This window comes from Colletotrichum tamarilloi, assembly GCF_030869305.1.
Source record: "Colletotrichum tamarilloi strain Tom-12 chromosome Unknown Scaffold_10.1, whole genome shotgun sequence".
NCBI lineage: Eukaryota > Fungi > Ascomycota > Sordariomycetes > Glomerellales > Glomerellaceae > Colletotrichum > Colletotrichum tamarilloi.
Window position 1 is genome coordinate 1,074,913 of NW_026849393.1, and position 26,948 is coordinate 1,101,860.

A 26,948-nucleotide genomic window follows, 5' to 3' on the forward strand; every position below is an offset into this window, starting at 1 on the left:
ATATCTTACTGTCTATTCGGGTCAACGTTCAATCTCGAGTGTGGTTCAGACGATCAAGCTGGGATCTCTTGTTGCCACTTCTGGGAGCCGCTTTAGGTACTTTGTCTGTTGCTTTGTGGGATAGGCCCGACAACCTTGAGGAAGCAGTCTTGCGGGAGTCCATGGTGTTGACAAGCCTGAGAATACTCTAGTGACTTGCCTGTTTAACGTCGTTCGAACTGTCACCGTAGACACCAAATTGTGTTGAGCGTGTGCTCTGTTCAGTCATTAAATTGCGAGCAACTCAGGCACTAGGCAGTCACACTGAGAATGAGGGTATCGCGAAGAAGGCGGATGAAGAGAAGGAAGGCCGGGAACCAGAGTCCGTGCAAGATCTATCATGAGGGGCGTCTAATTGAACATAACTTGATAGTGGGCCGAGGAGAATTGTCAAACGTGAAGTTGATGGCGATGTGGTATCCTGGCAGAGTCGTACTGAGGTAGCCGCGGCAAGTAGCAATGATGAAGTAAAAGGTACTGAGACATCTTGCCATGGATGGCGACGATAGCTTCAGTTCGTTTGCCTAGGTATGCATTTTCTGATGCATTTTTATTTTATCTTATTTCATTGATATCCCCTCCCCCTCGTGCCGTACTGAGATGTACATACTTCAGCACCCCAAGGCTCAGGTAAGGTCAGTACCTAAGTAAGGTAGGTACCTAGGCCACCCCCCTTGTCCCAGTGACTGGACTTGGGACGCACTCCGTCATTCCTCGTCCAGCTGCGCGCGCTAGTCTGCCCTGCCGTGTGGTCCGCGAGGCCTCAAGCCCAAAAGGCAAAAGACCACAGAGCAAGACCAAGACGCACAATCCACCCCGGGCTGCGGGCTGCGGGCTGCTGCCCCTCTTTCGAAGTACCTCCCTACCTCTCCCCTGCCGTGCCAGGCGTGCCAGGCGTGCCTTCCCTCGTACCTCACGGATACCTTACCTTACCTTACCTTGCTTACTTCAATCCACGTCTCCACCACCGACCACTCCTTCCCACCAACCAACCCACCTCGCGTTTCTCTAAACGGCGTGACAACATCCTCCTTCTCCCACCTCTTGGGTACCTAACCTGAACTTCACCAAACCTCTCACCCCCCCGTGCATTGCTCTTCCTCTTCTCACCTTCAACTGGCATTTCGCCTCGACTTTCGTCGTCTCCAACATACAGATACCTCAACGCAAAGCTCCCCTCCATCAGCCACCAGCCATCACACCCATCTGTCCTCGAAACCACTTCGGTTCCAAACCTCACGATCCTCCTTCGCCGCCCGAAGAAGCACTGTCTCCCGTCTGCCCACCCGCACCGCACCCGCACCCGCAGACCACCACCCACCCCAGCAAACCAAAGCTCCCCCAGGCAGTCATCGCCTCTGCTCCATTTCTTTCTCTTTCAACGCACCTTGCCTGTAGCCGCCGGCCGCAACTACTCTGAGAGCACCACGAGAGGAGAAAGGTTCATTCTACCATCTTTCTTGTCTTCCTACAATCCCGCCTTCGTCGACAATTTCCAGTCATTGTAAGTAATTCTTGCCTTTCTCCCTCTAGCTAGCCCTCCTCCATCCAATTCCTTTCACTTCGTGTCCCATGAGGCAGAAACAGCACCATCATCACTATCCTTGAGCTTGCTTGATCCGCCTGCCCTGCCCCTCAGCGACGTACTGTGCCGTCATCACCACATTCCCCCTTCCCAGTCCACTTCCTCCTTCTTCACCACTCGCTTCCACAACGCTGGACCGCAACCCGCCGAATCTTTCCCTGTTTCTCGGCCCGTCATTAGCAGCTCACCTACACGCGAGAGAAGTGGTCTTTGCTGTGTGGTGGTGACCTTAGTTTCCGCCCAAGGTGTTTCTAGGTAAGGTAGCTGCTTCGCTCGCACTACCAGCCTGCACGTACCTGGCATTTTCCCCTCTGCCTGAGCGAAAAATCACCTCACTGCGTACTGCATGCATAGCGCAGCGCATATACACACAACACTGCCCACCCCCTCTTATCCTCTCTGTCTTGTCTGTCTTCCACGTCCTAAACCTGTCCTGTCCTGGCTTGCTCTGCCCTCCTCTTCCTCCGCTGGCTGCTACCTCACCTCTTCCAATACTTCCGCTTCTTCTGCTCCTCGCCTTGCCACCATTCGCCTTGCATCGTCGCCATCATTCATATTCCCCTGCCCTGCCATTTTCTCCCTCTCCCTGTCAAAATACCTCCCCACCCCGCACCCCTCGACCGTCCGTCCGTCATCCTCGCTCATCACTGCTCGTCGCACAACACGCTCCATACCCTGCTCCATCGTCAACCTATCAATCACCACCGACTTGTTCGAATCTTACACTGCCAGACGGGCTGCTAATCAACCAAATCATCAGCTCCCCGGAGATTGCTCAACGTCGACTTTGACACAAATCCAAAATTCCCTTAGCGGGCGAGACTGAACCGATCCCCGACGCGAATCCGCTACCGGCGCCGCTCTCAATTACAACCTGCCTCGCGACCACACCTGCATCCATTTCTTTGGCTCTCGAAGCAAGCGATTGGTTCGTCGGCTCCCTACTTCACTCTCGTGCAATCACCCTTGCACGAATCCCACGCCAGCGAAGCATAGTTCTCGTCCTCCGCTGCCCATCACGGCCCGCCTTCGAGTCTCGGATCCGTTACCCCTCACTCCTCTCGATCTCAACTTGCCCAACATCGGCCAACAATAGCAGGGCTTTGCCGTGCTGACAACACCTTCCGAGCCATGGCGCAGAACCGCCCCGCCGCCTTCAACACTCTCAGAATGGGAGGTAAGCTACAGCCAGCTGGAAACCAATTCCTTCCATGGCCATACTAACGTGACTGCCAGAGGTTATTCGCGAAAAGGTCCAGGACGGGATCACTGGAGAGACAAGAGATCTCCAGTACACGCAATGCAAGATTGTTGGCAACGGCTCTTTTGGTGTCGTCTTCCAGACCAAGCTCTCGCCTTCAGGAGAAGATGCGGCTATCAAGCGTGTCCTCCAGGACAAGAGGTTCAAGGTTCGCCATACTATCTACCGACCATGTTTTGCTATGGCATGCTGACTTGTCCAAAGAACCGAGAACTGCAGATCATGCGGATTGTCCGGCATCCCAACATCGTACAGCTGAAGGCGTTTTACTACTCCAACGGCGAACGCGTAAGCATTGTCTATGCCCGAACCCGAATATATGCTGACACGACACAGAAAGATGAGGTGTATCTCAACCTTGTCCAGGAGTTCGTTCCCGAGACCGTTTACCGTGCGTCCCGTTTCTTCAACAAGATGAAGACGACAATGCCCATTCTCGAGGTTAAGCTTTACATCTACCAGCTCTTCCGCGCCCTCGCCTACATCCATTCTCAAGGCATTTGCCATCGTGATATCAAGCCTCAAAACCTTCTCCTTGATCCTACTTCAGGCATCTTGAAGCTTTGCGATTTCGGTAGCGCCAAGATCTTGGTCGAGAACGAGCCAAATGTGTCGTATATCTGCTCTCGATACTACCGTGCACCAGAACTGATTTTTGGTGCCACAAACTACACTACCAAGATTGGTGAGCTCATTGATACCGTCGGCGAACCCCTAATGCTAACATTTTATGACAGACGTATGGTCTACCGGTTGTGTTATGGCAGAACTGATGCTCGGACAACCCCTCTTCCCTGGAGAGTCAGGCATTGATCAATTAGTCGAGATCATCAAGGTCCTGGGCACTCCAACACGAGAGCAGATTCGCACCATGAACCCTAACTACATGGAACACAAATTCCCACAGATCAAGCCGCACCCCTTCGCTAAGGTCTTTAGGAAGGCAGATGCGAACGCCATTGACTTGATCGCGCGCCTTCTTGAGTACACCCCTACCGAGAGACAAGCGGCTGTGGAAGCCATGGTTCATCCTTTCTTTGATGAGCTGAGAGACCCGAGCACGAGATTGCCCGACTCTCGTCATCAAAGCGGCGAGATTCGGGATCTGCCACCTCTTTTCGACTTCACTCGACATGGTCAGCATTCTACTCCGATTACGTTCGCTTCGTAATTTCTGACAACTTTGCTAGAACTATCGATTGCCCCGAACCTGAACCACCAGTTGGTGCCCGCGCACATCAAGCCCGTACTCGCAGGAAGAGGATTGGACATTGACAACTTTACTCCGATCCCAAAGGCCGACATGATGGCCAAATTGGATTGAGCCAGCCGAAGACTTGTCCAGGAACTCAGCGCACTCGTGGATCGTTCCCGACTTATCTCGGCTGCAAGCCTATCGTTCGACCAGCGCACACCGAGATGGAGTTCTTGCATGAAATGTAGGGGCATCGGCCTCGACCGGACGATGGACCAAATGACGATGAGATGTTACACGTGCGATGACGACTTGAAGCTGGACTGCATCGAATGCTCAAAGCGCAAAGGCTTACTGGCGAGGATTTGCGAGGTATCTTGTGCTTCGTCAAGTGTCGGCCCTTCCACTACAGTGTAGAGGAGGCACGGCAAGAACTGGGCTATTGGGGTACGCCTACGGATCCCGCAATACATGACCACCTTTTCATAGGAGGCTGTATTGCTGCGTATTGCGAAAGACGCCATTCTGGACTATATCACGATACAGGATTCTGAATGGCTTTCAATTTGTTCTTCACCTTATTATCGAAAACGCTTCAGGACGCTTTGGCAAACGATTGTCTGGACGGTTCAGCCTCGCCTTTCTTCGTCTTCTCGTCACTCAGTATGGTCTGGCAAGACTTCCTCAATTATCAGAACTCGGGAGTGCAGGGAAGATACTACGTACGATTATGGGGTTAAATCATCTCATGGTTGCTGGTAGAGAAAGGAGGAAGCTCTGGAGTCGGGATGCCCTCTCCTGTTGGTTGGGAGACGTGGGCGGTAGGTCTGGATTGGTATTAGGCATGATTCCGAGGAAAAGATTTTAGCTTTCTCTGTTTATTTATGGCAACGCAACGACGGCGAGCCAAGGAGGTCAATTAAAAGGGTCGGGACTGGCTACTTTGCTCAGACATTGGGAAAGGCTGCTATTATGAATTTGGCTCGGAGTGGCCTAGCAGAACAACTGCCAGGCAATCGACTCTATTCTTCATTCTGGGCTCATGGCTGGTATTGTTTCACACTTGTTTGCATGTGATGATGTATTATTCTCGACCGCCGAAAGTAGAAACTTGAAGCCAAGAGACCATTTAGTGAGGTCGGGTGTACAGAGAGGCATTCACACAACGTGAGGATACGAGTGAGGTACCTAGCTATGGCTCTAGCGGGAACCTGGGTGTGTCCTGTGTCTGTGTGGTTCTGCCTCAGGCCAAAACGCAACGTCTGGTGGTCTTGGCGGGCAGGCAGGGGCTCACTGGGGCCAATGGACGCGGCCTGCACCTGCCTTAGTACCTGAACTCACAGTTGCTAGCAGGGGAAGCTCGCGTCTTTGCTCCGTCACTTTTCGATGGATCCTGCCTCGAGGCTACGTGCAACTGAAAGATCTCGTCCCCGGTTTACCAATTGGCCTTCTCACACACACCATCACCATATCTAACCTTGCCCAATCATCAAATACGCAGCTGGTTGATATGGGCGACTACGAGAGAAGACGTTATCATGGTGGCGGTGGCGGCGGTGGAGGCTACAACAACAGGAAGAGAAGGTATCGAGGTGAGCCTTTCTCCCCATTGTGCACCTTGTCTCTGTTTCAGCGCAATCTCGCCAACTGACTCTGGCTACGACAGACGACGACGATAACGATCACCGACAGTCGCGACGAAGGATCGATACTGCGCCCCTTCCTGTGAGAGTGCGAAGACAGCTCCTCTCTCTCGCCGAATCCCCGCTGCGACGCTGGCATGAAGAGGTCCAAGGCATCGCGCACGTCGTCGCCGAAAACGCAGAGGACGCCGAACTCCGCGAGAGCTTCGTCAGTCTCGTCTTACAGCTGTCGCTAGAGCAACCGCTCAAGACACCGTTCGTCGCTGGTGTGGTTCTTCTCGTGAACACGCTGAAGCCCGAGATTGTGGATGAGGTTCTCACCAAGCTGAGCGTCGCGACTCAAGAGAAGATCCAAGCGGGTGAATGGAGAGATGTGAAGCTCTATCTCAAGTTGCTTGCGTGCCTACAAAGCTCTTTGGATGGCGAGGGAATTTTCCCCGTCCTCGAGGAGCTATTTGGCCGAGCGGTAGACTTGCAAACCGCGAGCTCTGATGACGTAGATATCCTTTGTCCTTCGCTATGTTTACCCAAGTTGCTAACATCCTTGTAGACCATTGGCACCGAGCTTGTGAAGATTATTCTTCTCACGATTCCGTACATCATGTCAGCAACGCCCGATCAGTGGCTCCAAAAAGCCGCCGACCTGATGGACAAGACCGAAATCATTGCCTCAGAGCCTCACGCCCTGCAAGTTCTGATCGATCCGTACCTCGCCGAGAAGCAGGACCAGCCTACCGGGTCCATGAGCTTCATCGGCATGCTCCAAAAGCAACTGCAGCATGAAGCGGCCAACGGCTGGGAGCTATCTTGCCTGCCTAGGCCCTGGAAGCTGCCCCTAGAGGAGATCGAAGCACAAGAGAAGCTGGATAATGCTACAAAGCATACCCTCCCCACCATCACAGTACCCGAGAAGATTGTCGCTGGATTAAGACCGCTATTCCCTGAAGTCTACTATTCGGTTTATAGCACTCAGGACGTCGAGTCTGTCCCACCTGTCACGGATATTGCCGCGTCGCTGGTCAGAGATGGCCTGGTTGATACGATTAACATTCTCGACTTCAACCGCAACGTTACTGCGCGGTATCTTATTGACCTAGATTGCTACTTCTCAGACTCAACTTTCGTCAAGCGTGCAACCCCCTTTGACAGACTTCGGGACGTCGAAACTGGCCGCTCAACGTGGAAGCCCGAGGATGTAGCTGTAGATGCCGTGTTTTCACAACTCTTCCAGCTTCCACTTCCGGAACACAAGCTTGTTTACTACCACTCAGTCCTGACCGAGGCCTGCAAGATTGCGCCTGCGGCAATTGCTCCCAGCTTGGGTCGAGCAATCCGGCACATGTACCGCAACTCTAGCCGAATCGACCTGGAGCTCTCTCAGAGGTTTGTTGACTGGTTCTCGCATCACTTGAGCAACTTTGGCTTCACCTGGAAGTGGACGGAGTGGGTTGATGACGTGTATCTGCCTGACCTTCACCCTCAGAAGGCATTCATTATTGGCGCTCTCGACAAGGAGATCCGGCTCAGTTTCGCTCAGCGTATCAAGGGCACACTGCCCGAGCCATACCAATCACTGATTGGGCCCGAGAAGGAAAAGGATGTTCCAGACTTCAAGTTTAGTGATGAGAGTAAGTGACGAGCTGCGATTAGCGAGAAGTTTAGTAGACTGACAGATACGACAGGTACGCCCTTTTCTGCAGAGGGTCGCGAGATCGCTGCTCTGCTGAGACGCAAAGCACCTGACGAAGAGTTCCAGCCGATTATCGAACGGATCCACTCACTTGCGATAGAGCGCAGTCTGGATCCTTTGGTGACGAGCACCGATGTCTTTGTCACAGCCGTGTGCTGGGTCGGGTCCAAGTCGCTCAGTCACGTACTCGCGTGCATTGAGCGCACCAAGGATCGTCTGCTCGACGTTGGCGCGGCATCCGAGGCGGCTAAGTCCCAAATCATTACTGCAGTCATGTCGTACTGGGCGGCGCAACCCGGTGTTGCCATTTCCATCGTCGAAAAGCTTTTGAACTACTCGATCCTTTTGCCCATTTCGGTCATTGAGTGGGCTCTCTCCGGAGGCAGCCACGTGCAAGGACAATCTTCGGGCGATTCTTTGGCGCAGCCTCACGTCTTTGAGCTGGTGTTTGGTACCGTGTCCAAGGTGACTGGCCGCGTCAGACAACTTCTGACCAAGGAGGCCGAGGCCGACGAGGATTTGAAGGAGAGAGACACCAAGGCGATGCGCGATCTCTTCAAAGCGATGGAGGATGCGCTAGTTAGCTGGGCTTCAGGCAGCAAGGACGAGATGATGGAGGAGATGGACGGAGCCGGTCAACGCGATGCCCTGCTTCGCCGCTGGGGTGAGCGTTGGCTAAGGGTGTTCCGCCGGAGGTCCGCCATTGAGGAGGCCTTCATTTTAGAGGCGAGCAAGGAGCAAGTTGCTCTTGACAACGCCGTCTGAATCAGCCTGGCTGATACTGACACGACGGGCGTTGTCCTTCGTTTTTCAGGCAGCGTGCCTTCAGTATGTATGATTACTTGGAAATGGTTCATGGGTTGGCAATGGACCGGGCGAAAGCCCTGGTGGATATGAGATCAAGGATTCCGATCTCGACAAGGTAGCTCAAAACAGGCACAGATTCTTTCCTAAGCAATTTAGTATACAATGGTGGTTTCAGTAGCCGAATGAGTGACCTGGACAGCGGAAAAGGCCATTAACGTCATCGGTCCAACTTGTGTTTGATTGTGATAGCGGACAAGCCCGTTGCGCAGGGTAGTAAGTCGGTCCCTTGTGACTTGATACTGAGTACGTCCTCAAGCCCCTGTGCGGAAGTCAGCGGATGCGGGGCATTGTTCAGCCTGCTGGCCCTAGCGTTGGTCCCTTTTTTGCGCTGGAGCCATGATTGGATATGCCTAGCTCGGCGGGGTGGAAGTCTCCTGCAAGGCTGACATCAAGCTTGGGGAAAGGAAAAAAAAAATTGGAAATGCCCCGTCTATCAACCACCGAACTCCAACATACGGGAAACCAATCGAAGCCACTCTCGCTGCCCTCGGACTATTACTTTATCACAGGGTATAAAGCAACCAAACTGTCCGGTATTTACGAATATTAGGTTCAATTTCGATTCTCACTCGGAAGCTTTGAGCCAATCGCAACAAGAAAGATTTCAGACCCTCTTCGCAATGGAGTCCTCAGTGGCCCAGGTGAAGGTGAACTTCACGACAACGCATGAGGATTTGCAGTTGGACGAGAGCAAGAGGCAGTTGATTGTGCCCGCAGGTATGCATGCCCGACCGGATATCCCAACCTACTGGCTTCCCACAGACTCTGACCTTGTACAACTCATCTATAGACATCAAGCGATATGGCCTCTCAAGGATATTGAACTCCGAGTCCATGCTCAACACCTCCTCCCCCGTGCCTCTCGACTTCCTCGTCAACGGAACCTACCTACGGACCACGATCGAAGAATACCTCAAGGAGAATGGCCTCTCCTTCGAGACGACGCTCACGTTGCAGTACGTCCGCAGTCTGCTGCCCCCCGTCTACGAGGCATCCTTTGAGCACGACGACTGGGTCGCCGCCGTCGACGTACTCTCCGCCACCTCGGCCGCGGGCCGCTGGTCCGGCGACGCCCTCGCCCACGGCCAAGACCGCATCCTCTCCGCCGGCTACGACGGCCTCGTCCGCATCTGGGACGGCTCCGGCCAGTGCCTCGCGACCTCCCCCTCGGCCCGCGCCGGTGGCCACGCCAAGCTCCTGACGGACGCCAAATTCCTCTCGTCGACGCAGATCGCCTCCGTCGGCCTGGACCAGAAGGTCGTCGTCTGGAAGTACGCCGAGTCGGCCGACCGCTTCTCGGGCGAGCTCAAGCCCACGCTCGAGCTCCACGGCCACAAGAAGATGATCAACTCGCTCGCCGTCCACGGCGCCTCCAAGAAGATGCTCACCGCCTCCGCCGACGGCCGCGTCGGCCTCTGGCTGGCCTCGAAAAAGGGCAGCCCGGACGTCGACGCCGACGACATCCCCGCCACCCACGCCAGCAGCGTCAAGCGCGCCAAGCTCTCCAACTCGTCCGTCACCGTCCCGCAAAAGGGCGCCCTGGCCATGATCCAGGCCCACGCCGCCGACGCCTCCGTCACGGGCGCCGCCTTCCACCCCACCGACGCCACCGTCGCCTACTCCGTATCGGCGGACCACACCCTCCGCACCCTCGACCTCACCACCGCCTCCGTCGTCTCCACCCTCACCACCCTCCACCCGCTCCTCTGCCTCGCGCCCATGCCGCGCAACTCCTCCCTCGTGGCCGCCGGCTCCTCGGCCCGCCACGTCACCCTCCTCGACCCCCGCGCCACGGCGTCCGCCACCTCGGTCCTCACCCTCCGCGGCCACGCCAACATGGTCTCGGCGCTCGCGCCCTCCCCGGACAACGACTACAGCCTGGCGTCGGCGTCGCACGACGGCACCGTCAAGATCTGGGATCTGCGGAGCGTGCGGCCCGCGACAAAGGACGAGGGCGGCGGCAGCGTCAGCGAGGCCGTCTACTCCATCGGTCGGGAGTGGCTCAAGGGCAAGAAGGCGCCCGCCGGCGGCGAGGGCGTCAAGGTGTTTGGCCTCGCGTGGGACCAGACGTGGGGTCTGGTCAGCGGTGGCGAGGACAAGAAGGTGCAGATCAACAGGGGGAGAGATCTCGTTGCTTCTTCGTGAGAGGATTGGTGATGGATGGTGCTGGGGTGCTGCGAGTCTGAGTGGCGGGATGTATGGGTGAAATGTATGAGAGAGATGGAAGGACGAGAAAAGGTGGATGCGGAAGAATTACGAATTGTGTGCCTGTGTTTTCGTGTACATGTGGTTGGGAAAAGTTTGCTGGCATTGAAAAAGCTATAGACTACAAGAATAATACCCCCCCAAAATTTCATAAAGACTTGCAGGGTGTCATTTCTCCCAGATTTCGGTGATGAATCGGAAACGACAACTCTGGTGTGTGTGTCGTAGCCACGCAGTAGGACCGAAACCACATGATAGGGCAAGTCCAGATGATGTCAGTAACCCTCTTTCTCTGTTTCTCTACCTCTCCTGAACGCCTCGCAAAGTGCAAGTATAGTTAGACCATAGCCAGCCAGCCGTGATCGAATCAACTACACATCATCAGCCGTGAAAAAACAGACCACTTCTCTCTCCTTCTTCTAAGTCTGCCACATGTGCTCGCTAAGCCCAAGCATCTTATCCGCCATCTGCCTCTTGGCGGCGCTGGCGATCCCCCGCTCGGGGTTGGACAGCTGCTCGCTAAAGCACAGTTCCAGCAGCGTCCTCAGCTCTTCGTAGCTAAATGTGTCAGACGGGTCCGCGTGCTCGTCCTTGTCCTTATCTTCGCTGGCCTTTTCGACAATAGCGTCGGGTCCCTTGTCAAAGAGGGCAAAGTAATTTGACGCGCGCGCGAGGTCGACGCCCTCCTCCACGTTCTTGAGGTTCTGCTGCAGGACCAAGATGTTGAGCTGCATGCGGCCGCATCCCTTTGCGTTCATGGGCGAGACAAAGGCAGCGTTGGTGACTAGGTAGTCGTTGATGAGCAAGCCCAGACCGGTGCGGATGAAGGCCGTTTCCTTGGCGCGAAGGTATCGCGCAATGGTCTCATCGTAGAGGACGAGGTCCGAGTTGAGATTGAGGATTTGCGGATCAGGCTCCGTAACTTCCTGGTCGAGAAGATAGGGGGCCGTGTCGGTGGACAGGGCAGTGCGGAGGGAGTAGATAATTTCGCATCGAATCTCCATGTGGAGGGTCAAGAGCGCGGTGCCGGCAAGTTCTTCAAACGACGAGACGATTCCATCGAAAGCCCTGGTATTTGTGTTAGCAAGGCAAGAATGGCATGGGGACTTCAAGAAGAGAAGAAAACTTACTGGACGGTCTCCTGCGTCATTGGCAGACACACAGGTCCATCTTCGTTTGTCGCCTTGTTGGGGTCGTTCATGAGCGTCCACCGCTTGCTCGAGCCTCGGTTCATGTTTGGGCGGGAAGAGTCGGATTCGTTGCGAGTAATGTGACGCAGACCTGAGATCTTGACTGCAAGCCACTTCATGCTGGTATATAAAAGACAAAGAGAAGAGATGGTGTCCTTGTCTTGGATGATGTCGGCCATCTCCATGCGCTTCTCATTGGTCTGAACAATGAGCAAACCGACTTCCTTCTCGAGAAGTTCGCGCTCCAGTGTGTCCGATGTCCACAGTTGCTTGATAGTTTCTTGGACATCGCCCTCCTCTAGAGCCATCGCTGCGGACATGCGTAGCCTTGTGGGTTTGTCTGGTTGCGCCTGAGTTTTACTCACAAGGGACTTGTACCATCCAAAAGCACGGTCGTAGTATCTCATCATCTGGGTAATGATGAGCGTGCTCAAAGCCTGATCGTGTGGGATGGTGCCCAGCATGCGGCAGAAAGCTGTGACAATGGCAAAGAAAGCTGTCGTGCCCTTGAAGACGGGGCGTCTGGCAACTTGAGTCCATTCCTGGTCTTGTAAAAATGTATCAGCTTCGCCAAAGATGGTATCGCTCAACTTTCCGAGAGTCTCATCCAGCTGAGGCTGGAAGACGTTGACCAGGAAGTTATCCAAGAAGGACGTCAATGTGCTGGTGGCAAGATCTGAGCCCGGTGGTACAATCATCTTGAGACGCTGAAGGAAGACAAGAGTAGGAGGGAGGAGCAAGCTCATGTTGAAGACGCTGGGCTCGACCAGAGACTTGTATGTACCAGTTGTCTGCTTGTTCTCCCAACCTGTAGCGCCTCCTCCTCTCTTAGTGCTGCCCTCGGGTACTGGTCGCTTCTTGTCAGCCCCGGCCTTCCGAGAAGTGTCAGTCAAGCCGGGAACGGCAGATCGGATAATGCTCTCAAGAGCCTCGTATTCAGTCGTCATATCAACAGCTTTGGGGTCGCCCTCAGAAAACTTGAATAGGTGCTCTCTAGCGGCATCCTTTTTGCCATTGGCATTGGTCCCAAGCTTTGGTGATGTACTAAACTGGTACACGTCGGCGTCCGTGGTGACGTAGTTGTGCAGCAAAGAGCGAATCTCGTTCTGGTAGAGATTCCAAAGCTCCTTGAAGCTACCCAACAGGGCGCTGTTGTTTCCAGCGCCTTCTCGTCGGATGAGGGCCTTGATCGCCTCGTGGAACACGCGGTGACCCTCAGCAATAGCCTCAAACTTGCCAAAAAGCGTCCACAGGAGATCGTAAATGACATCTGCTCTCATTTGGGTCTCTCGACTGCCGTAGATGTGCAGTCCCTGAGAGTTGGTCGAGCCGCCGCGTAATGAGCTAGGATGCCGTTGGTCGACCTCGTTAAGTGTCTCATTCACAATGGTAAACAGCTCGACAGGTAGTCTCTGCTTGAGGGTGTCAACAGCCGTCTCTAATCTTCCCAATTTGTTAAGGGACTCCACGAGCAGTGACACGTATGAGAAGGTGTCAGCCTCCGGGTTTTTGGCCGGATCTTCAGTCGCCGATGCTTCGAAATCCATGGCGTCCAAGACCTGGTGGAAAGGAGCAATGGTGATTGATTCGTAATTGCCCTCCTTGAGAGCGCCTTGAGTCTTGGCGAGGTTCTGCCACCGCTCTTGACAATACGGCGACTTGAGGTACAGGTGCTCATGAAGCTCCTCAACCAAGATGTCCATGAGTGCTGTATCCTGATTGGCAAGGTAGCCCCTCAGATCGCTCAGAGCACCGATATCGTCCAGCTCTGGTTTCCTCAGTTTGCGCAGAGCATTCTGCAAGACCTCGACTGCGCTTAGGAAGCGCTTCTCGGAGATGCGGGCTTCTAGTTGATCCGGCACCAGACGCAGCTCCTCCAGCTCGTTAAGCGTGGTGAGCAGCTCATCGTAAGCCTGAGATGTGGCCGAGAGCTTCTTAAGGTCCGGGTCCGACGTGCAGAGGCTCACCTTGGACGTCAGCAGGGAGTCCTTGAGCGTGCGCACCCTCTTCTGCGAGGCCTGGATGCTCCCCTGGATCTTGTGGAACGTTCCGATCGAACTGTTGAAGCCCTGGTGGTGCTCGTGGACGATGCCTTTGAGGGAATTTTGCAGATAGTCGTGCGTCTGTCGGAACTGGTTGTAGTCGTGCGCGCGGCCTACGGAGCTGGTGTCGAGGAGCTGGAGGGCGAGCTGGACGGGCACGCAGTCGGTCTGGCACATTGCCGGCCACTCCACCTTGACGCGCTCAAGGACCTGGCCAATCTGTCTTTCCGCGTTCGTCTCCTGGATGCGCTCGCGGCTGCGGACTGGCGGTGGGCCGCCGCTTCGAAGTGTAGGTGGTGATCGGGGGTTCATCGCTGGCGGTGATCCCACGGCGTATCGGTCACCGCCGCCTCCTCTGTCGCTGCCTGAATATCCATTCCCGTATGGATCGTAATCCTCTTCTTGCCTGCCAAAGTTGCCATATCCGTTGCCGTTGCGGTAGCCGCCGCCACCGCCGTACCGATTGGACATGGTGCGGAAGCAGGTATGTATAGCGAATTAGGTCGGTAGGGAGGGGAATCGCATCGCGAACGAGGGGTCGTCAGGGAGTGAGGACCGACAAGTATCGGTAGGGAGCGACGATCGGCTCGAAGGAGAGATGCGGCGCTTATTCTCGAGTCAATCGTGCTGTCAATCTGTAGGTGATCGGGCGAAGGGGGGTGAGGATTCCAAGTTGATGAAGTTGTATTCGTGGTTGAAGTGGACGGAGCTGGTTTGTCAACCTGGAAGGTGCTGGCGTCCCGCTGCAGCTAGGGGTGCCGGATGGCTCTAGCCCAGCCGTCCGCATGCATGTTTCAGCGATGTTTGGATGTCACCCAGGGCTATCAGTGGTTCGCTTCAGCGGTCGGCATCAGTTCTCCACCAACCCCGGACGGACTCCATGCCAATTGACCCGCCCTGCCGTCTTGACGCACCGTTGCGCCGCAGACGCTCCTTTCTCAACTCCCGATACCGAAGCTTGAGACCGGGGCTGCCGACCGAGCCCGTTACTCACACCGACTCCTGAATAATGGGATGCCTGCTGGAAGAACACGACGCCTTCTGAAATTCGGATCCAAGTGCTACGCTGCATCATCAGCCGTCATGTCGGAACAATTCCCCATCCAGCCTATTGGGCGTTTCTATGCCGCAAGCCAGCCGGTCAAACGACCAAAGGTATGCATCCCGGGTTTCTTGTTGCGGTGGATATCTCGTCAACATGAGTCTCATGTATCAATGAAATAACTTAACACATTGTGACTAACACGGATCAGGAGTTTGCTTGCTTCTCATATGACAACAACCATGAGTTCCATCTAGGCGACTCTTCATTGAGATACTACTACCCACCTACCCTCGGCGCCGACTTATCCAAAGGCTATGATACCTTTATCAAGCACGACGACTCTCAGCCCGAGCACCTAACAGCTCTTCTCAAGACGATCAAGGCTCACGAGGAGGAGACGGGTCAAAAGATTGACGCCCAAATCGTGACATGGCGTGGCATGATGACCAAGGCATGAAGTTACTCCTGCTATCCCTGTCCCAGGCACAACTAACCAAGAGAAAAACAGATCATGGCCTCGCCCTTTGAGGATCGTGATGGGTTAGTCTTGCATCCACCATTGCAGATTTACTCAAATGATTGGGGGCTGACAGCACAGCTAGCTTTGAAATGAACGCAACGCTGTACCAAGTGCGCATGAACACACTCCCATAACTTCCGCATACAAACAATTGAGCTGACCAAAACATAAATCAGGACTGCATGTACGGCAAGCACAGCAACGTCGTGACGATTCTATCCCTTCCGGCCAGACTGACAATTGGAATAGTTACATTGAAGAGAATCACGAGTACAAAGTGGCGTCTCAGAAGCAGCAAAACGCACAGCAGAGACGGGGACCGATCCCGCCCGAAGTGATGCAGTTCTGGGGTATACTAGAGCCTCTCTTCTTCCTCTGCCAGACAGATGAAGTATGCTGATCGGAAACTCAGGATACAAGTTCGAGACGTTGGCCACGCTCCCCAACACCTGGGGCGAAACACCCAGAGAATACATCGAGAACAGAGACGTCGAGGTGGTGAACAACAAGGCCCAATACTGCTCCGTAGTCAGGACTGGTATAGGACAAACCGTAATCTGCATAGGCGGCGAAGTCGACGCCGGTACGTTGTCCCTCATCTCGCCCACTCAGCTTATCGTCATCGCCTATTGACATTACGCTACCCTTTCCAAAGTCTGGGACTCGAAGCCCCAAAAGCAGGGCGCCCCCACAAACTGGGTCGAGCTCAAGACCAGCCTCGCCATCCGCGACGACCGCGACGTCGACAACTTCCACCGCAAGCTCATGAAGTTCTGGATCCAGTCCTTCCTCCTTGGCGTCCCCAAAATAATCGTCGGCTTCCGCAACCGCCACGGCATCCTCACCGACGTCGAGGAGATTGAGACTGAAAAGATACCCGATACCGTCCTGCGCCGCGGGAAAGCGACGTGGAATGGCGACATGTGCGTCAACTTCGCCGCCGAGTTTCTCGTTTGTGGGTTCTCTCCTCCCTTGCCCCCTTACTCCCTTCTCATCTCGAACTCTCTTACTTTCCTTTTTCCATATTTCCTCTAAACCTACCTTCTGTCGTGCCGATTTTACTACATTAGCTGCTTGAGTATGAATAAAGCCGTCACTAACCCTCAGTCGCAGGGCTTCGGCAGACGATCAACGATGACGGCGTGTGGAGGATACGCAGGCGGGCGGGCGAGCCCACCATTGAAGTCTTCAAAGTCGACGAGGCCGGGCACGGGGAGCTCTTGACGGACGACTTCATCAACTGGAGAATAAAGCTCTCCATGAAGAATGTCCCATTGGCGGAGGAGCCATAGGATACTACTTATTGGCCAATTCAAATATCAATCACGATGTTTTACACACAATCTCCACGCAAACGGGAACATGAATCATACCGCAACCAATGCCTTTTCATTGTTGAAAAAACGCAATCTTAACGCTACCTAGGAGGTATCTAACTACTACCAAATAAAGACACCAAAAAACGCCAAACCCAATGCGAAGCAGAAGAGCGAACATGAAAACCCGAATCGGCCGCGTGTAGACACTCATCCCGTCGTGAAAGTAAGATCATCAACGGAAAAAAGTCAGTCCCATCATCAGCGTCTTCCATCCGGATAGAAAATGAAAACCAAGCCTAACCCTCAGTGGTAACTCTCCAATCTGCCCAAAGCTGAAATGAAAACTCTCTCCCAATGCTTTTTGTGTGTGCTGTCCAACCCGGTATGCTGCGACGTGTTCATACACTTCTCATCATACAGCATGTTTCTCGTGAATAACAATGTTGTGTCAATCTTTACCCATATCCTTCAGATGACCGCCAAACAGAGATCGGAGCTAGACCGCTGGCCATCTGATTCTCAAGCCCTCCGTCCACCGGCCGTAAAGCACGTCCGATAGCTGCTTGCAGTGCTCCATACCGGGCCGGGGAGGGCGACCGGGATACTTGGCTTCCACGGCCGTCTTCTCGCTACGTTCCTTCTCGGCAGATTCGGGTGTCGCAATCGACCCATTGCGCCTCCTATGGCTCTTGAGGTGTGGGTTGTTTGCTGCCATCATCAGCTTGGTCGGGCTGCTTGATGGCGTGGGAGCGGCGCTCCTGATGATAACCGTTCCTTGGGGAGTGCCATCCGACGGAATCTTGACCGATTGCTGGGGCATCAAGGCCTGGTTCAGCTTGGGATCCTGGGAGACAGCTGTCATCATGTTCTGCATGAGGTGGTAGGCACCCTCGGGATCAACAGAGTCCAAAAGCGCGAAGGCATCGGTGAGCTTCGCAAGCGCCTCCCGCCTCTGCATGCCTGACGTCTGCGCGTGAAGCTCGGCGAGGGTAGGGTCCAGGACCCTGTTAAAGAGTCGCCGCCCAAGCAGCGCCTCTTTGCTATTGGTATCAATCGCGGCTGCCCGCATCGGTGCTTTGTTCTCATTGCCCATAGTACCCTCAGGCGAAGTGTCCTCCCATGCGGTGACGGAGCCATCCGAGGGCACCCGGCGGAAGAGCCGCACGGAGGACCCAGAGTTACCGTACGACATGTCTGGTTGTAAAGGCCGTCTAGCGACGGTCGAGCGAGGCGAGCCGTTTGTTTGGATCTGTGTGCCGGAACTCTGGCGGCTCGAGGGCTGGCGACGCACAGTCGACCGGCGAACTGTCCCGGGAGCGGGTGACGAAGGGCCGAGCGGCGCGTCCTTGGGGTCGAGCCGGCGCATGGCCTCCTCTGCCGCAAAGTAGGAAGGCTTCCGTGCATGACCATTCGGCCGCTTTGGCGCCACTGACTTGACCGTGTCAAACACCCATTCGTCCGTGTCGTCCCTGGAAGACATGGTATGCAGGGTCTCTTGGTAAAAGGTGGGATGGGACCTCCGGTTCTGGTTCGCATCCCACATCTGCTTGCGCGCAATCAGCTCCTGAAGGGCCTCAACTTTGCCCGCCGATCTAATGAATCGGTGACGGAGGAGATCTTTAGCCGAAGGCCTGCGATCAGAGTCCTTGACCAAGCACTGTGCAACAAAATCCCTAAAGTCCTTGCTGAAGTTGTTCTCCAGTCGTGGAGGAGAGTTCTTTGGGATGTGGAACAAAACTTTCATCGGATGAATGTGCGCCAGGGGAGGTTCGCCGTTGGCCATCTCCATGGCAGTGATTCCGAGAGACCAGATGTCTGCCTTAAAACCATAGCCATCCTGTTGGATGACTTCGGGGGCCATCCAAAAAGGAGTGCCGACGAAGGTGTTCCGCTGGGACTTGATATTGGTCAATTGAGCGGCGACGCCGAAATCGGCCAGCTTGACTTTTCCTGCCTCGGACAAGAGAACATTGGCAGCCTTGATATCTCTGTGGATTTTGCCCTCGGCGTGGAGGTATTCGAGACCACGAAGAAGCTCTCGACAGATGATGGCGATGTGGACCTCGGCAAAGTTGGCGGGTTTGAGCTGAGGAATGTTAGCTAGCCGGACTCCGGCAAACGTGTTGCGCCAAGTGACATACCAAGTCGAGACATGAACCACCACCAAGATATTCCATGACGATCCAGAGCTTGTGGCCGCGCAGGAAACTGCCTTTGTATTGCGTGACGAAGGAACTCGCGCATGTACTCAGCACAGCGATTTCGCCTTGGATCTCTTGAATGTCATCTTCGCTTGACTCGAGGTCGATCTGCGCAGGCCTTTGTTAGTCTGTTGTTCGTAGTACACCAGGTCGAAGATGCGATGCGTCGACTTACATGTTTGATGGCGACCGTCTCGCCAGTGGCCTTTTCAATGGCTTTGTAAACGACACCGAAACTTCCACCTGGACATCATGTCAGCGCAATTGTTTCCAAAAGGACGTAGACAATGGCAAGACTTACGACCGAGCTCCTCCAGAACTTGATAGTGTTCGGCGACACCCTCGTCGGCCATCGCGGCCGATTTGGACGTCATTGAATCGTTTTTGTTCGCTCAACAGAATTCCTTGCAGCAAAGATGGAGTGGGAGGGAGGGAGGAGCTGGCGACGGTCGACCCGGGAGTCCTAGACCGAGGGATTTCGAGAAGAGAGTTGCGCAGGCGAAGCGACAGTATGCTAGGAGAGTTTCGAGAGAAGAAATGGGTATCCAGGGAACGGGCTGTCGTGTGTCAGTCAGGACGGCCTGGCTTGTGTATTTAGGGCGGACCAAAAGCAATTGGGTTTAATAAAGCAAGCGGATCGACAGCAGTCTGGTTGCTTGGGACAGCGGCGGTAGCGGGCGGGCTTGTTCGCTTGTTCGCTTGTCGAGCGGGAGTCCAGGGCCTGGTCCAAGGTGAAAGTGGTCTTTTTTTCCCCCTTGGTCTCCCACTTTGGCCGTGGTACTGTGGTGCCGTGGTCGAGTGTCGAGTTGGGCGTTGGACGGTGCTTCGTCGCAAAGCTCGGGCCCTTTGTTTACTTTCTTCCGTTTTGGTATAGCTGGGGGAGCTCCGGGGAACCGCAATTTAGCACCAGGGGGGGTACTTTGTAGTGTACTATGAACCGGGGCGAGTCAGCCGATCTTGCGACGAAAAAAGCAAGCGAAGAGAGATCGGTCGAGAGCCGCTGTTTCTGAAGCATCGTGAGAATCGCGAACAAGAAAGAAAGCGGAGGAGGAGAATAAGATGTGGGAGTGGTTGGTGTTTAGTGCTTCCTTGATATGCATGAGAGATGGAGTGAGAGAAAGAGACGTACGGATACAACGGGCGAGGGCGAGAATGCAAAGTGTGCTACGTGATTAGAAAGAGGTGTGCTCACTGATAGCTGTCGTGTGAGTGCTTGCGTCGTTTGCATGCCAGAGAGATGGAAGGATTGCGAGCGTGACCTTGATCTGGCCTTGATCCGGCTTGCAGACTTTCTTGTCGCCCGTCAGTCTGTCTTGCCATCCAAGTTTCGTGCGACCTTATTCGACGCGCCAAACGTTAGCTGCGTTGCCTTGCAGATTTCTGGTTGCCAACGGCAAGTGAGTCGGCGCCAGACAATGTGTTTGGTGTGCGATGGTGCTAAGCTAAGGTATGCAGGGCCTCCCCATGAGACGGCGCTGCGTTGTTCATCGCACTAAAACGACGTGCCTACGAGTGCCCCTGCTTTTCTACAGAGAACATCCTCACTCACGCCTCATTCTCGTCTCTCGTTTTTGCTGTCATCCCAGGTCCTCCCAGGTTTGCTGCTAGGAGACAAGCCTTTTTTTACCGACTCTCTTAAAAGCTGGCCGGGGTTGGATTCCTCTCTCCCTTGCCGAAGCTGGCCAAGACAATGTGCAGGCTTACGCAGTATATGGATAGTCGTATCTCAACGAGTGATACGTACTGCAAGGGAGAATCTACCTTACTCCAGTCTCCACGCATCTGTGTATCTGCGACGTAATACTCCGTGGGCAGCTGGGCGATAACACGACTTGGATCAGGCAAGCTGAAGAGAAGGTTAATAGTGGGAAAGATGACGGGGTCTCTGCCCACCTCAAGCCTCAAGGTACCGAATCCAAGTGCTCTGAAAGGTGCGAAATACTTGGTCAGTGGTCCTTGCTTTCGGCATCGCAGGCGGTGACCGAAAGATTTCCAAGACTTCTCCAAGGTCCAGGGGCCTCAGATGTGCCATGCCAGGCTTAGCGCCGCGCCAAGGAGGCACTGAGAGGGTCCCACTAGTCGCCGGTGGAGATGCGCCAGCCGCACAGGAGGTCGCAACCCGTTACAAGCTTGCCCTGACTTACGGCAAGTACATACATACCTAATGTACTGTGTAAGGTAAGGTAAGCCTAGGCCCTGATTTACAGGTACACAAGGTACCTTACCTTACTGCGTCCAGTTGCCAGTGTTTGGACTCCCCTCTGGAGACTCCCGACGTCCCCCCGCCAACGAGCCCCTCTGTTTGTTAGTTGCCCCGGGTCCGCACCCCCGGCTTCGCTGACATTCACCGCATCCCCTTCTTGGAAGTCGTGTCCGACAGATCGACTTTCCACCCGACTTGTACTTTGTTCCGCCAACATTGACCATCTCCCACACCACACCCGACGTCAACTCCCATGCCCACGCCCACCTCGCGCATTTACCAACTGCCTTTACCCACTCAAACAAGGTCATTGTCGCCGTGCACGCGAGCCTCACCTGCATTCCTCAACAACAAACTCCCAGAGGCTTGCAAAAAAATTCCCACGAGCCTTGAATTCTCTCTCTCGCTTGCCTCTCGCTTCGCTGCGGGAGCTCGATCTTGTCATCATTCCTTGCCAACAGCCTTTGCGCGCGTCCACGCCTTTGCATGACCGTTACGATACCTCATTGCAACTTACACAATCGCGTCAAATCAACTTGTCACTGCGTGAGCCGAGTGCCACGCTCCGCCAACAGCCACTGAGGCACTCGACATCAACACGCAAACAGTCCCATTCCTACCAGCAGCCTTCCCGATTGCAGGTGCATTTGCCGAATCTTCAACATGGTGCCTGCACCACAATCTCTACCGACACGGTTCCCGTGCTGGTGCAGAGCAGTCTACTCTTGGGGCGGAGAGGTTTGTTGCAGCTATTCGAGCCTCGATGAGAGGACTGGCTTTCAAAGTACTGACTTGACTTCCCGCAGTCTAAACGAGATCTCGGCTTCATCGAGGGTGATTTGATCGAATGTCTTAACGCTGGAGATGGTTCATGGTGGACAGGAAGACTATGGCGCGACAGAAGGACTGTGGGAGTGTTTCCCTCCAATTTCGTCGAGGTTCTCCCCGCGAACTTTAGACCAACGACGAGGTCAGCCAGCCCTCTCCCAGCAGAGAACACACCGAGTCCAAGCACACCTCAAAAGTCGAGGACTTTCCGAAAGCCTTTCGAGGCCTATTCCAAAGCACCGCACTACACCGCTGCGAAACAGCCCGAGGTGTACCGGACGAACCCAAATCCGAGGCCTAGAGGGCATTCTGGAGAGTCGATTCACAGTGCAATGGAGGAGCAGACCAGAAGAGACCGGTCACCGGCCCCGGAAGCCTTCCTTTCGAGAGAGAACTCTTTCAATGAAACCGCCTCGACTAGAATGCGAGCATACACGTCGCCAGCCCCAACCGGTTACGTATCGCGGGGTAACTCGTTCAACGATGGCGCGCAACAGCAGTACATGCCGAGAGGAAGGACTCCTGTGCCAAGAGGAAGAACACCCGTTCCAAGGGAGAGAACACCAATACCCCCTAGAGAAAGAACGCCCGTCCCCGACTATGGCCACGGCCACGGATCAAGACAGAACTCTTACAACACGGAAAGGGGCCCGTCTCCCATACCGCCATCCCACAACTTCCACTCAAGAGGCCCGTCACCGGCTCCCTCAGTCAGCTATAAGCCTTACCGTCCTCCCACACGAGAAAAGGTGGATTCTCCTCCACCCCCGGCCCCACCTCCGCACCGACATGTAGCGGCTTCACGGCACAAGCAAAGCATATCCTACGACAGCAGGCACGATAGCTCTCGTCAGGACTCGCACGGCTCATTCGAAAACCGCTTTACTTCCAGTCGACATGGGTCGGGTAACTCCTTTGACAAGCGATTCGATGTCGTGCGACAGGACTCGAGCGCCTCATATGATAACCGCCATCCTCCTCTGGACAGGCACGGCTCTCATCTTTCATACCAAGCTCATCGGCCATCGCCGATACAGACTCAGCGGCATCACTCCCCAGCTCCACCTTCGCCATCAGCAAGCCATATGACTCCCTCGCCTTTGCGAGAGGCAATGGATGGCGTGATCGAGCAGCTGGACGCACTGGGAATGCCTCGAGATCCGACACCAGAGCCGCCACTGGATCCGTGGTCGCCCGAGTCGTTTGATATGGTGAATGACCGCGCTAGGAGAAAGAACACTTACCAAAGACCACAGACATCCATGGGCATAGCACAACAGGACGAAGGGTACGAAACCTGGAGCGGCGGATCGTCACGAGACCAATCCTATCATAACGGACATCGGGAGGATAAAGAGCAGCTACCTCAACTGAGTAACTACGTCGAACGTATGGAAAGTCGTCTCAAAAAAATGCATCAACATAGCGCAAGTATGGCTGACCTTGAGGATGAGGCACCGAAGCCACCCCCCAAAGGCCAGTTATACGAGAGACCCAAGTCTTCGATGGGTGGACCGGAGGAGAGGAAGCTTCGCGGGCGCAAGTCGGCTTACGACATTGGCCGCAACGTCCTGAACAGGACGTTTACGACGAAGACCAACTCTACCAGCGCCTCCTCAGGCAATCAGAGTTCAACGACGCAAAGCAGCGACAGGAGTTTGATGAGTGGGTCGTCAGCCGGCGCTATTAGCGCAACGAGCGCTGGCAGCTTCGCTCGCAAAACCCAGAAGCGGGCCCAGAGTGCCCTGGGCATGCGTGATGCTGATATCGAGCGCCCAGAAACGCCATTCACCGGGGTTACATATCACAGCAGTCACGCCTCAGAAGCATCTCGGCCAAAGTCGCAAGCTGGCTTTCATGAAGATGCTGGCCTTGGAGGCCTCGTCACCCCAAAACCCCCAAAGAGGAACATCTTCAAGAAGCTCCTCGACACAGCCAAGACCGGGGTGGCATCCGGGCGCAGTAGTATTGCCATGGGTGCCGACTCGCCCAGATCGTCGCCTTTTGCTCGATCCATGCCCAATGTTGCCGCTCAAGCTGGTGCTAGCGTATCCAACTTGACCAACTTGGGTAGCACTGGCTTCGGTAGGGAAGCAGCCAGGGAAATGGGGCTTGCAAGCGGAGTGGACTGGGTTCAGGTCCGCAGAGACGTCAATCGATCCAACTCTCTGAGTAAGAACGAGAGGAACGAGCGGAAAGATCGCTGCCAAATGCTCGACTACCCTGCGTTGAACCCAGTCGATGAGTTGTACGAAGGCATGGAGGGTGACGAGGGCGCCGACGGTCAGCCTGTGGAGGACCCCATCGACTACCAATCAATAAATCTCACCCAGGTGGACAAGAACTCGAGGTTTGTGGCTAGCTTTCCACCAACGACGACAGCACAGAGCTTGGCAACAACCTATGTATGTCGACCATACCGCAGCGACGTCCAGAGACTGCGGGCAATTTTTACTTGGGTATCCGAGAAGCTTGTCTGGGAAGAGGACTTTGAAGGCGAAGTAGACACTCGGAGGGTACTGCAGTCAAAGCGAGCGAGTGCCGAAGAGTATGCGGTCATTGTGTACGAAATGTGCTCCGCCGTTGGTATCCAGTGCGAGGTCATCCGCGGGTACCTCAAGACGCCCGGCGAGATTCCAGAGCACAATATCATGCCTCGGGCGAATCACTGGTGGAATGCGGTTCTGGTCGACAACGACTGGCGAATGATTGACTGCTGCATGGCCAGCCCTTCATATCCCAGGCGGCATCTCTACTCGAGTGCTAGCAACAGCGCCGCGGACTTTTGGTGGTTCCTCACGCGGCCGACAGAGCTCTGCTGGACACATATCCCTGAACACCACACTCAACAACACATGTGCCCGCCACAGGCTCATGAAGTTCTCCTCAACTTGCCTTGCGCCTGCCCTCCCTTCTTCAAGAACACGCTCGAGATGGTCGATTACAATACGGCAGCAACTCGCATCGAGGATCTGGAGATGGTACATGTCAAGTTCAACGCTCCACCTGACGTCGAGATTGCTGCTGAAGTCGAAGTCCGCGGCTACACCAGAGATGTCGATGGTGACGTATTCGAGAGCGGCGAAGTTGTGAAAAAGAGAGCGCTGGCTCAAGCGGAGTGGTTCAACGGCACCAAACGATACACCGTCAAGGCTTTGCTGCCTGGTGATGAGGGCCAGGGAGTCTTGAAGATTTATGCCGGCAAGCGTGGTCTGATGCATAGCATCAAAGACATTCCTCATCCAGTGGCATTCGCGCTGCCCATCATTCATACGGGCGAGAACCCTCCGTACGAGTTTGTGACGCGGCACCCGACGCCTCATGCACAGCGTCACGATATCTACGTTGTTCAGCCTCAATGTCAACGTCTGGCTTTGAACAACACTTTTGTTTTCGCAATTCGGCAGCATCCCAGCTCTGCGGGCGCGGTCGGCTCGGTGATGACACCGTCATCCAATCCTGGAGGCGCAAGCCCAATCCCCTTTATAAGACCGAGCTCCGCCATGAGTATGACCGCCTCCAGCGCCAGCGGCTCGAACCTCAGTTCAGCAGCTGCCGGTGGGAAGAAGCCGGCTAAGTTGGCGATTCAGACTCCTGGCGGCAAAATTCTCCGTCTTATGAGGAAAGAGGAGCGCAGAGGAGTCAGTGTCGGCAGTAGAGGGGCTGAAGAGGATCTCAGTGATGGTGGGACGTGGGAGACCATCATCAAGTGTTCTGAGAAGGGAGTGTGGAGGGGGCTGGTATTGGCAGACCGCACCGCCCGCTGGTGCGTCTTTGCCGAGTGGGTATGTGTGGGATGATCATGCCGCGATTTACTGCGTCGTTTGTCTTTTGTTTGATTTGAAATGCGCGAAGGCAATGTCGAAAAAAAGGGACTTGAGCGGTTATGACTGGGTGGGCTCGGGGTATGCATATCTCGGCGTTTTCTTTTCTACCGGTTTTTTCTTATCTTCTTCTTTTTGTGTGTATTTGGGAACTGGGTATCGATCGGTTGGAGGTCTTCGTCACGGCTGTGGGAGTTTTTCTAATGTACGATACATAATGGGAATCATGCATGTCCAGGCTAGGATGGTTCTGTAACATAAAAAGCTTACGCGAAAATGCAGTCAATGAAGTAAATGATGTTCAATTTGGTTGTTCCAGGTCGTGATGTTTTGACCGTGTAAGTGAGGTGCGAAGTGAGCACGGTGAGGTGATGAGGTAGGTGCTACATGAGGCACTGTGTTTGCCTGTATTCTTGGTACTCCGCACTGCCCCTTATCGATAACAACCTCACTGCATTGCGGTGCCTGGACGACCTCACCCTCCAAATGTAAACAGAGGGGTGACCTGCGCTTACACATTACGAGCCCCATACCTGCCGACTCAATATTCAATCCCCCTTTTTGAGAAGATTCAACATCCAACATCCTTGTCTTATTTTACGAATTGAGATCCTTGAGTTGTAACAGCAGGAAGACGCTTCCTAACTACACGTTTTATAACTGAGAGGAAGTATCAGAAAAAACAAGGAAGGAGGATCGGAGATCAGCGACTCTTTGTCGCCATTACAGCATACTATTCCAACAAGAGACGGAAAAGCAGGCGAGGGAGAAAGATGGCAGACAGGACTTCGAGAGCCGTACCACCACCACCGCCCGGCGCCCCGCGACGAGCGGTCCGACGGAATTTGTTCCAGGGACTTACGAGGCGAGCGACGGGGACTACGACAACGGGAACGACGGGGCAGCCCATGGCCTCTACTGTCGGCGCGGGATCTGTATCTGCCACTGCTGCTGCTGCGACGATGGGAGGAGTGGGACCAGGCGGGAGCTCTTCAACTGCTGCTGCTACTCACGGCAACGGTAACGGTCATGTCGGGGGCGGCGAGACGCTCCGCCTCGATGTCGATGTCCTCTCTGACGGCGGGCCGCCGTCCGCCATGGGACCCGCAGAGATTGTGGTGCGCGACGAGCACGGCGAGATTGAGCTCGGGGATCTGCCGACGTCCGATAACGTACGCTGACTTGACTAATCCACGGCCCAACGGTGCCACATTTCGTGTGATCGAGTGTCGTAGAAAAGGCCAAGCGCTAGCGCCTTGGCCTTGGCGATGACCACTTCCCCGCCGTTCCA

At 54.8% G+C, this 26,948-nt stretch overlaps 8 protein-coding genes across 8 annotated transcripts; 6 read left to right on the forward strand and 2 right to left on the reverse strand.

Annotated features, from left to right (window-relative positions):
* Nucleotides 1-2,755: 2,755 nt before the first annotated feature.
* CTAM01_04507 (uncharacterized protein) lies at nucleotides 2,756-4,209 on the forward strand (the record flags this gene model as incomplete). The annotated part of the gene is made up of 6 exons (XM_060520537.1): nucleotides 2,756-2,801; nucleotides 2,861-3,033; nucleotides 3,090-3,173; nucleotides 3,222-3,570; nucleotides 3,623-4,021; nucleotides 4,076-4,209. 6 exons carry the CDS (start codon nucleotides 2,756-2,758, stop codon nucleotides 4,207-4,209), a joined length of 1,185 nt encoding a protein of 394 aa, XP_060385182.1.
* Nucleotides 4,210-5,590: 1,381 nt separating this feature from the next.
* Nucleotides 5,591-8,178, forward strand: CTAM01_04508 (uncharacterized protein; the record flags this gene model as incomplete). Its single annotated transcript, XM_060520538.1, has 4 exons — nucleotides 5,591-5,672; nucleotides 5,747-6,219; nucleotides 6,274-7,351; nucleotides 7,406-8,178. The coding sequence occupies 4 exons, from the start codon at nucleotides 5,591-5,593 to the stop codon at nucleotides 8,176-8,178; spliced, it is 2,406 nt and encodes an 801-aa protein (XP_060385183.1).
* Nucleotides 8,179-8,900: 722 nt separating this feature from the next.
* Nucleotides 8,901-10,425, forward strand: CTAM01_04509 (ribosome biogenesis protein ytm-1; the record flags this gene model as incomplete). The annotated part of the gene is made up of 2 exons (XM_060520539.1): nucleotides 8,901-8,997; nucleotides 9,071-10,425. 2 exons carry the CDS (start codon nucleotides 8,901-8,903, stop codon nucleotides 10,423-10,425), a joined length of 1,452 nt encoding a protein of 483 aa, XP_060385184.1.
* A 479-nt stretch (nucleotides 10,426-10,904) lies between these two features.
* Nucleotides 10,905-14,188, reverse strand: CTAM01_04510 (Sec8 exocyst complex component specific domain-containing protein; the record flags this gene model as incomplete). The annotated part of the gene is made up of 2 exons (XM_060520540.1): nucleotides 10,905-11,553; nucleotides 11,616-14,188. The coding sequence occupies 2 exons, from the start codon at nucleotides 14,186-14,188 to the stop codon at nucleotides 10,905-10,907; spliced, it is 3,222 nt and encodes a 1,073-aa protein (XP_060385185.1).
* Nucleotides 14,189-14,800: 612 nt separating this feature from the next.
* Nucleotides 14,801-16,574, forward strand: CTAM01_04511 (uncharacterized protein; the record flags this gene model as incomplete). The annotated part of the gene is made up of 8 exons (XM_060520541.1): nucleotides 14,801-14,872; nucleotides 14,971-15,186; nucleotides 15,271-15,302; nucleotides 15,365-15,392; nucleotides 15,482-15,632; nucleotides 15,695-15,865; nucleotides 15,938-16,237; nucleotides 16,396-16,574. 8 exons carry the CDS (start codon nucleotides 14,801-14,803, stop codon nucleotides 16,572-16,574), a joined length of 1,149 nt encoding a protein of 382 aa, XP_060385186.1.
* A 523-nt stretch (nucleotides 16,575-17,097) lies between these two features.
* Nucleotides 17,098-19,176, reverse strand: CTAM01_04512 (uncharacterized protein; the record flags this gene model as incomplete). The annotated part of the gene is made up of 4 exons (XM_060520542.1): nucleotides 17,098-18,687; nucleotides 18,743-18,910; nucleotides 18,978-19,045; nucleotides 19,104-19,176. 4 exons carry the CDS (start codon nucleotides 19,174-19,176, stop codon nucleotides 17,098-17,100), a joined length of 1,899 nt encoding a protein of 632 aa, XP_060385187.1.
* Nucleotides 19,177-21,668: 2,492 nt separating this feature from the next.
* On the forward strand, nucleotides 21,669-25,633 carry CTAM01_04513 (variant SH3 domain-containing protein; the record flags this gene model as incomplete). The annotated part of the gene is made up of 2 exons (XM_060520543.1): nucleotides 21,669-21,743; nucleotides 21,812-25,633. 2 exons carry the CDS (start codon nucleotides 21,669-21,671, stop codon nucleotides 25,631-25,633), a joined length of 3,897 nt encoding a protein of 1,298 aa, XP_060385188.1.
* A 797-nt stretch (nucleotides 25,634-26,430) lies between these two features.
* Nucleotides 26,431-26,838, forward strand: CTAM01_04514 (uncharacterized protein; the record flags this gene model as incomplete). The annotated part of the gene is made up of 1 exon (XM_060520544.1): nucleotides 26,431-26,838. The coding sequence occupies one exon, from the start codon at nucleotides 26,431-26,433 to the stop codon at nucleotides 26,836-26,838; it is 408 nt and encodes a 135-aa protein (XP_060385189.1).
* Nucleotides 26,839-26,948: the final 110 nt, after the last annotated feature.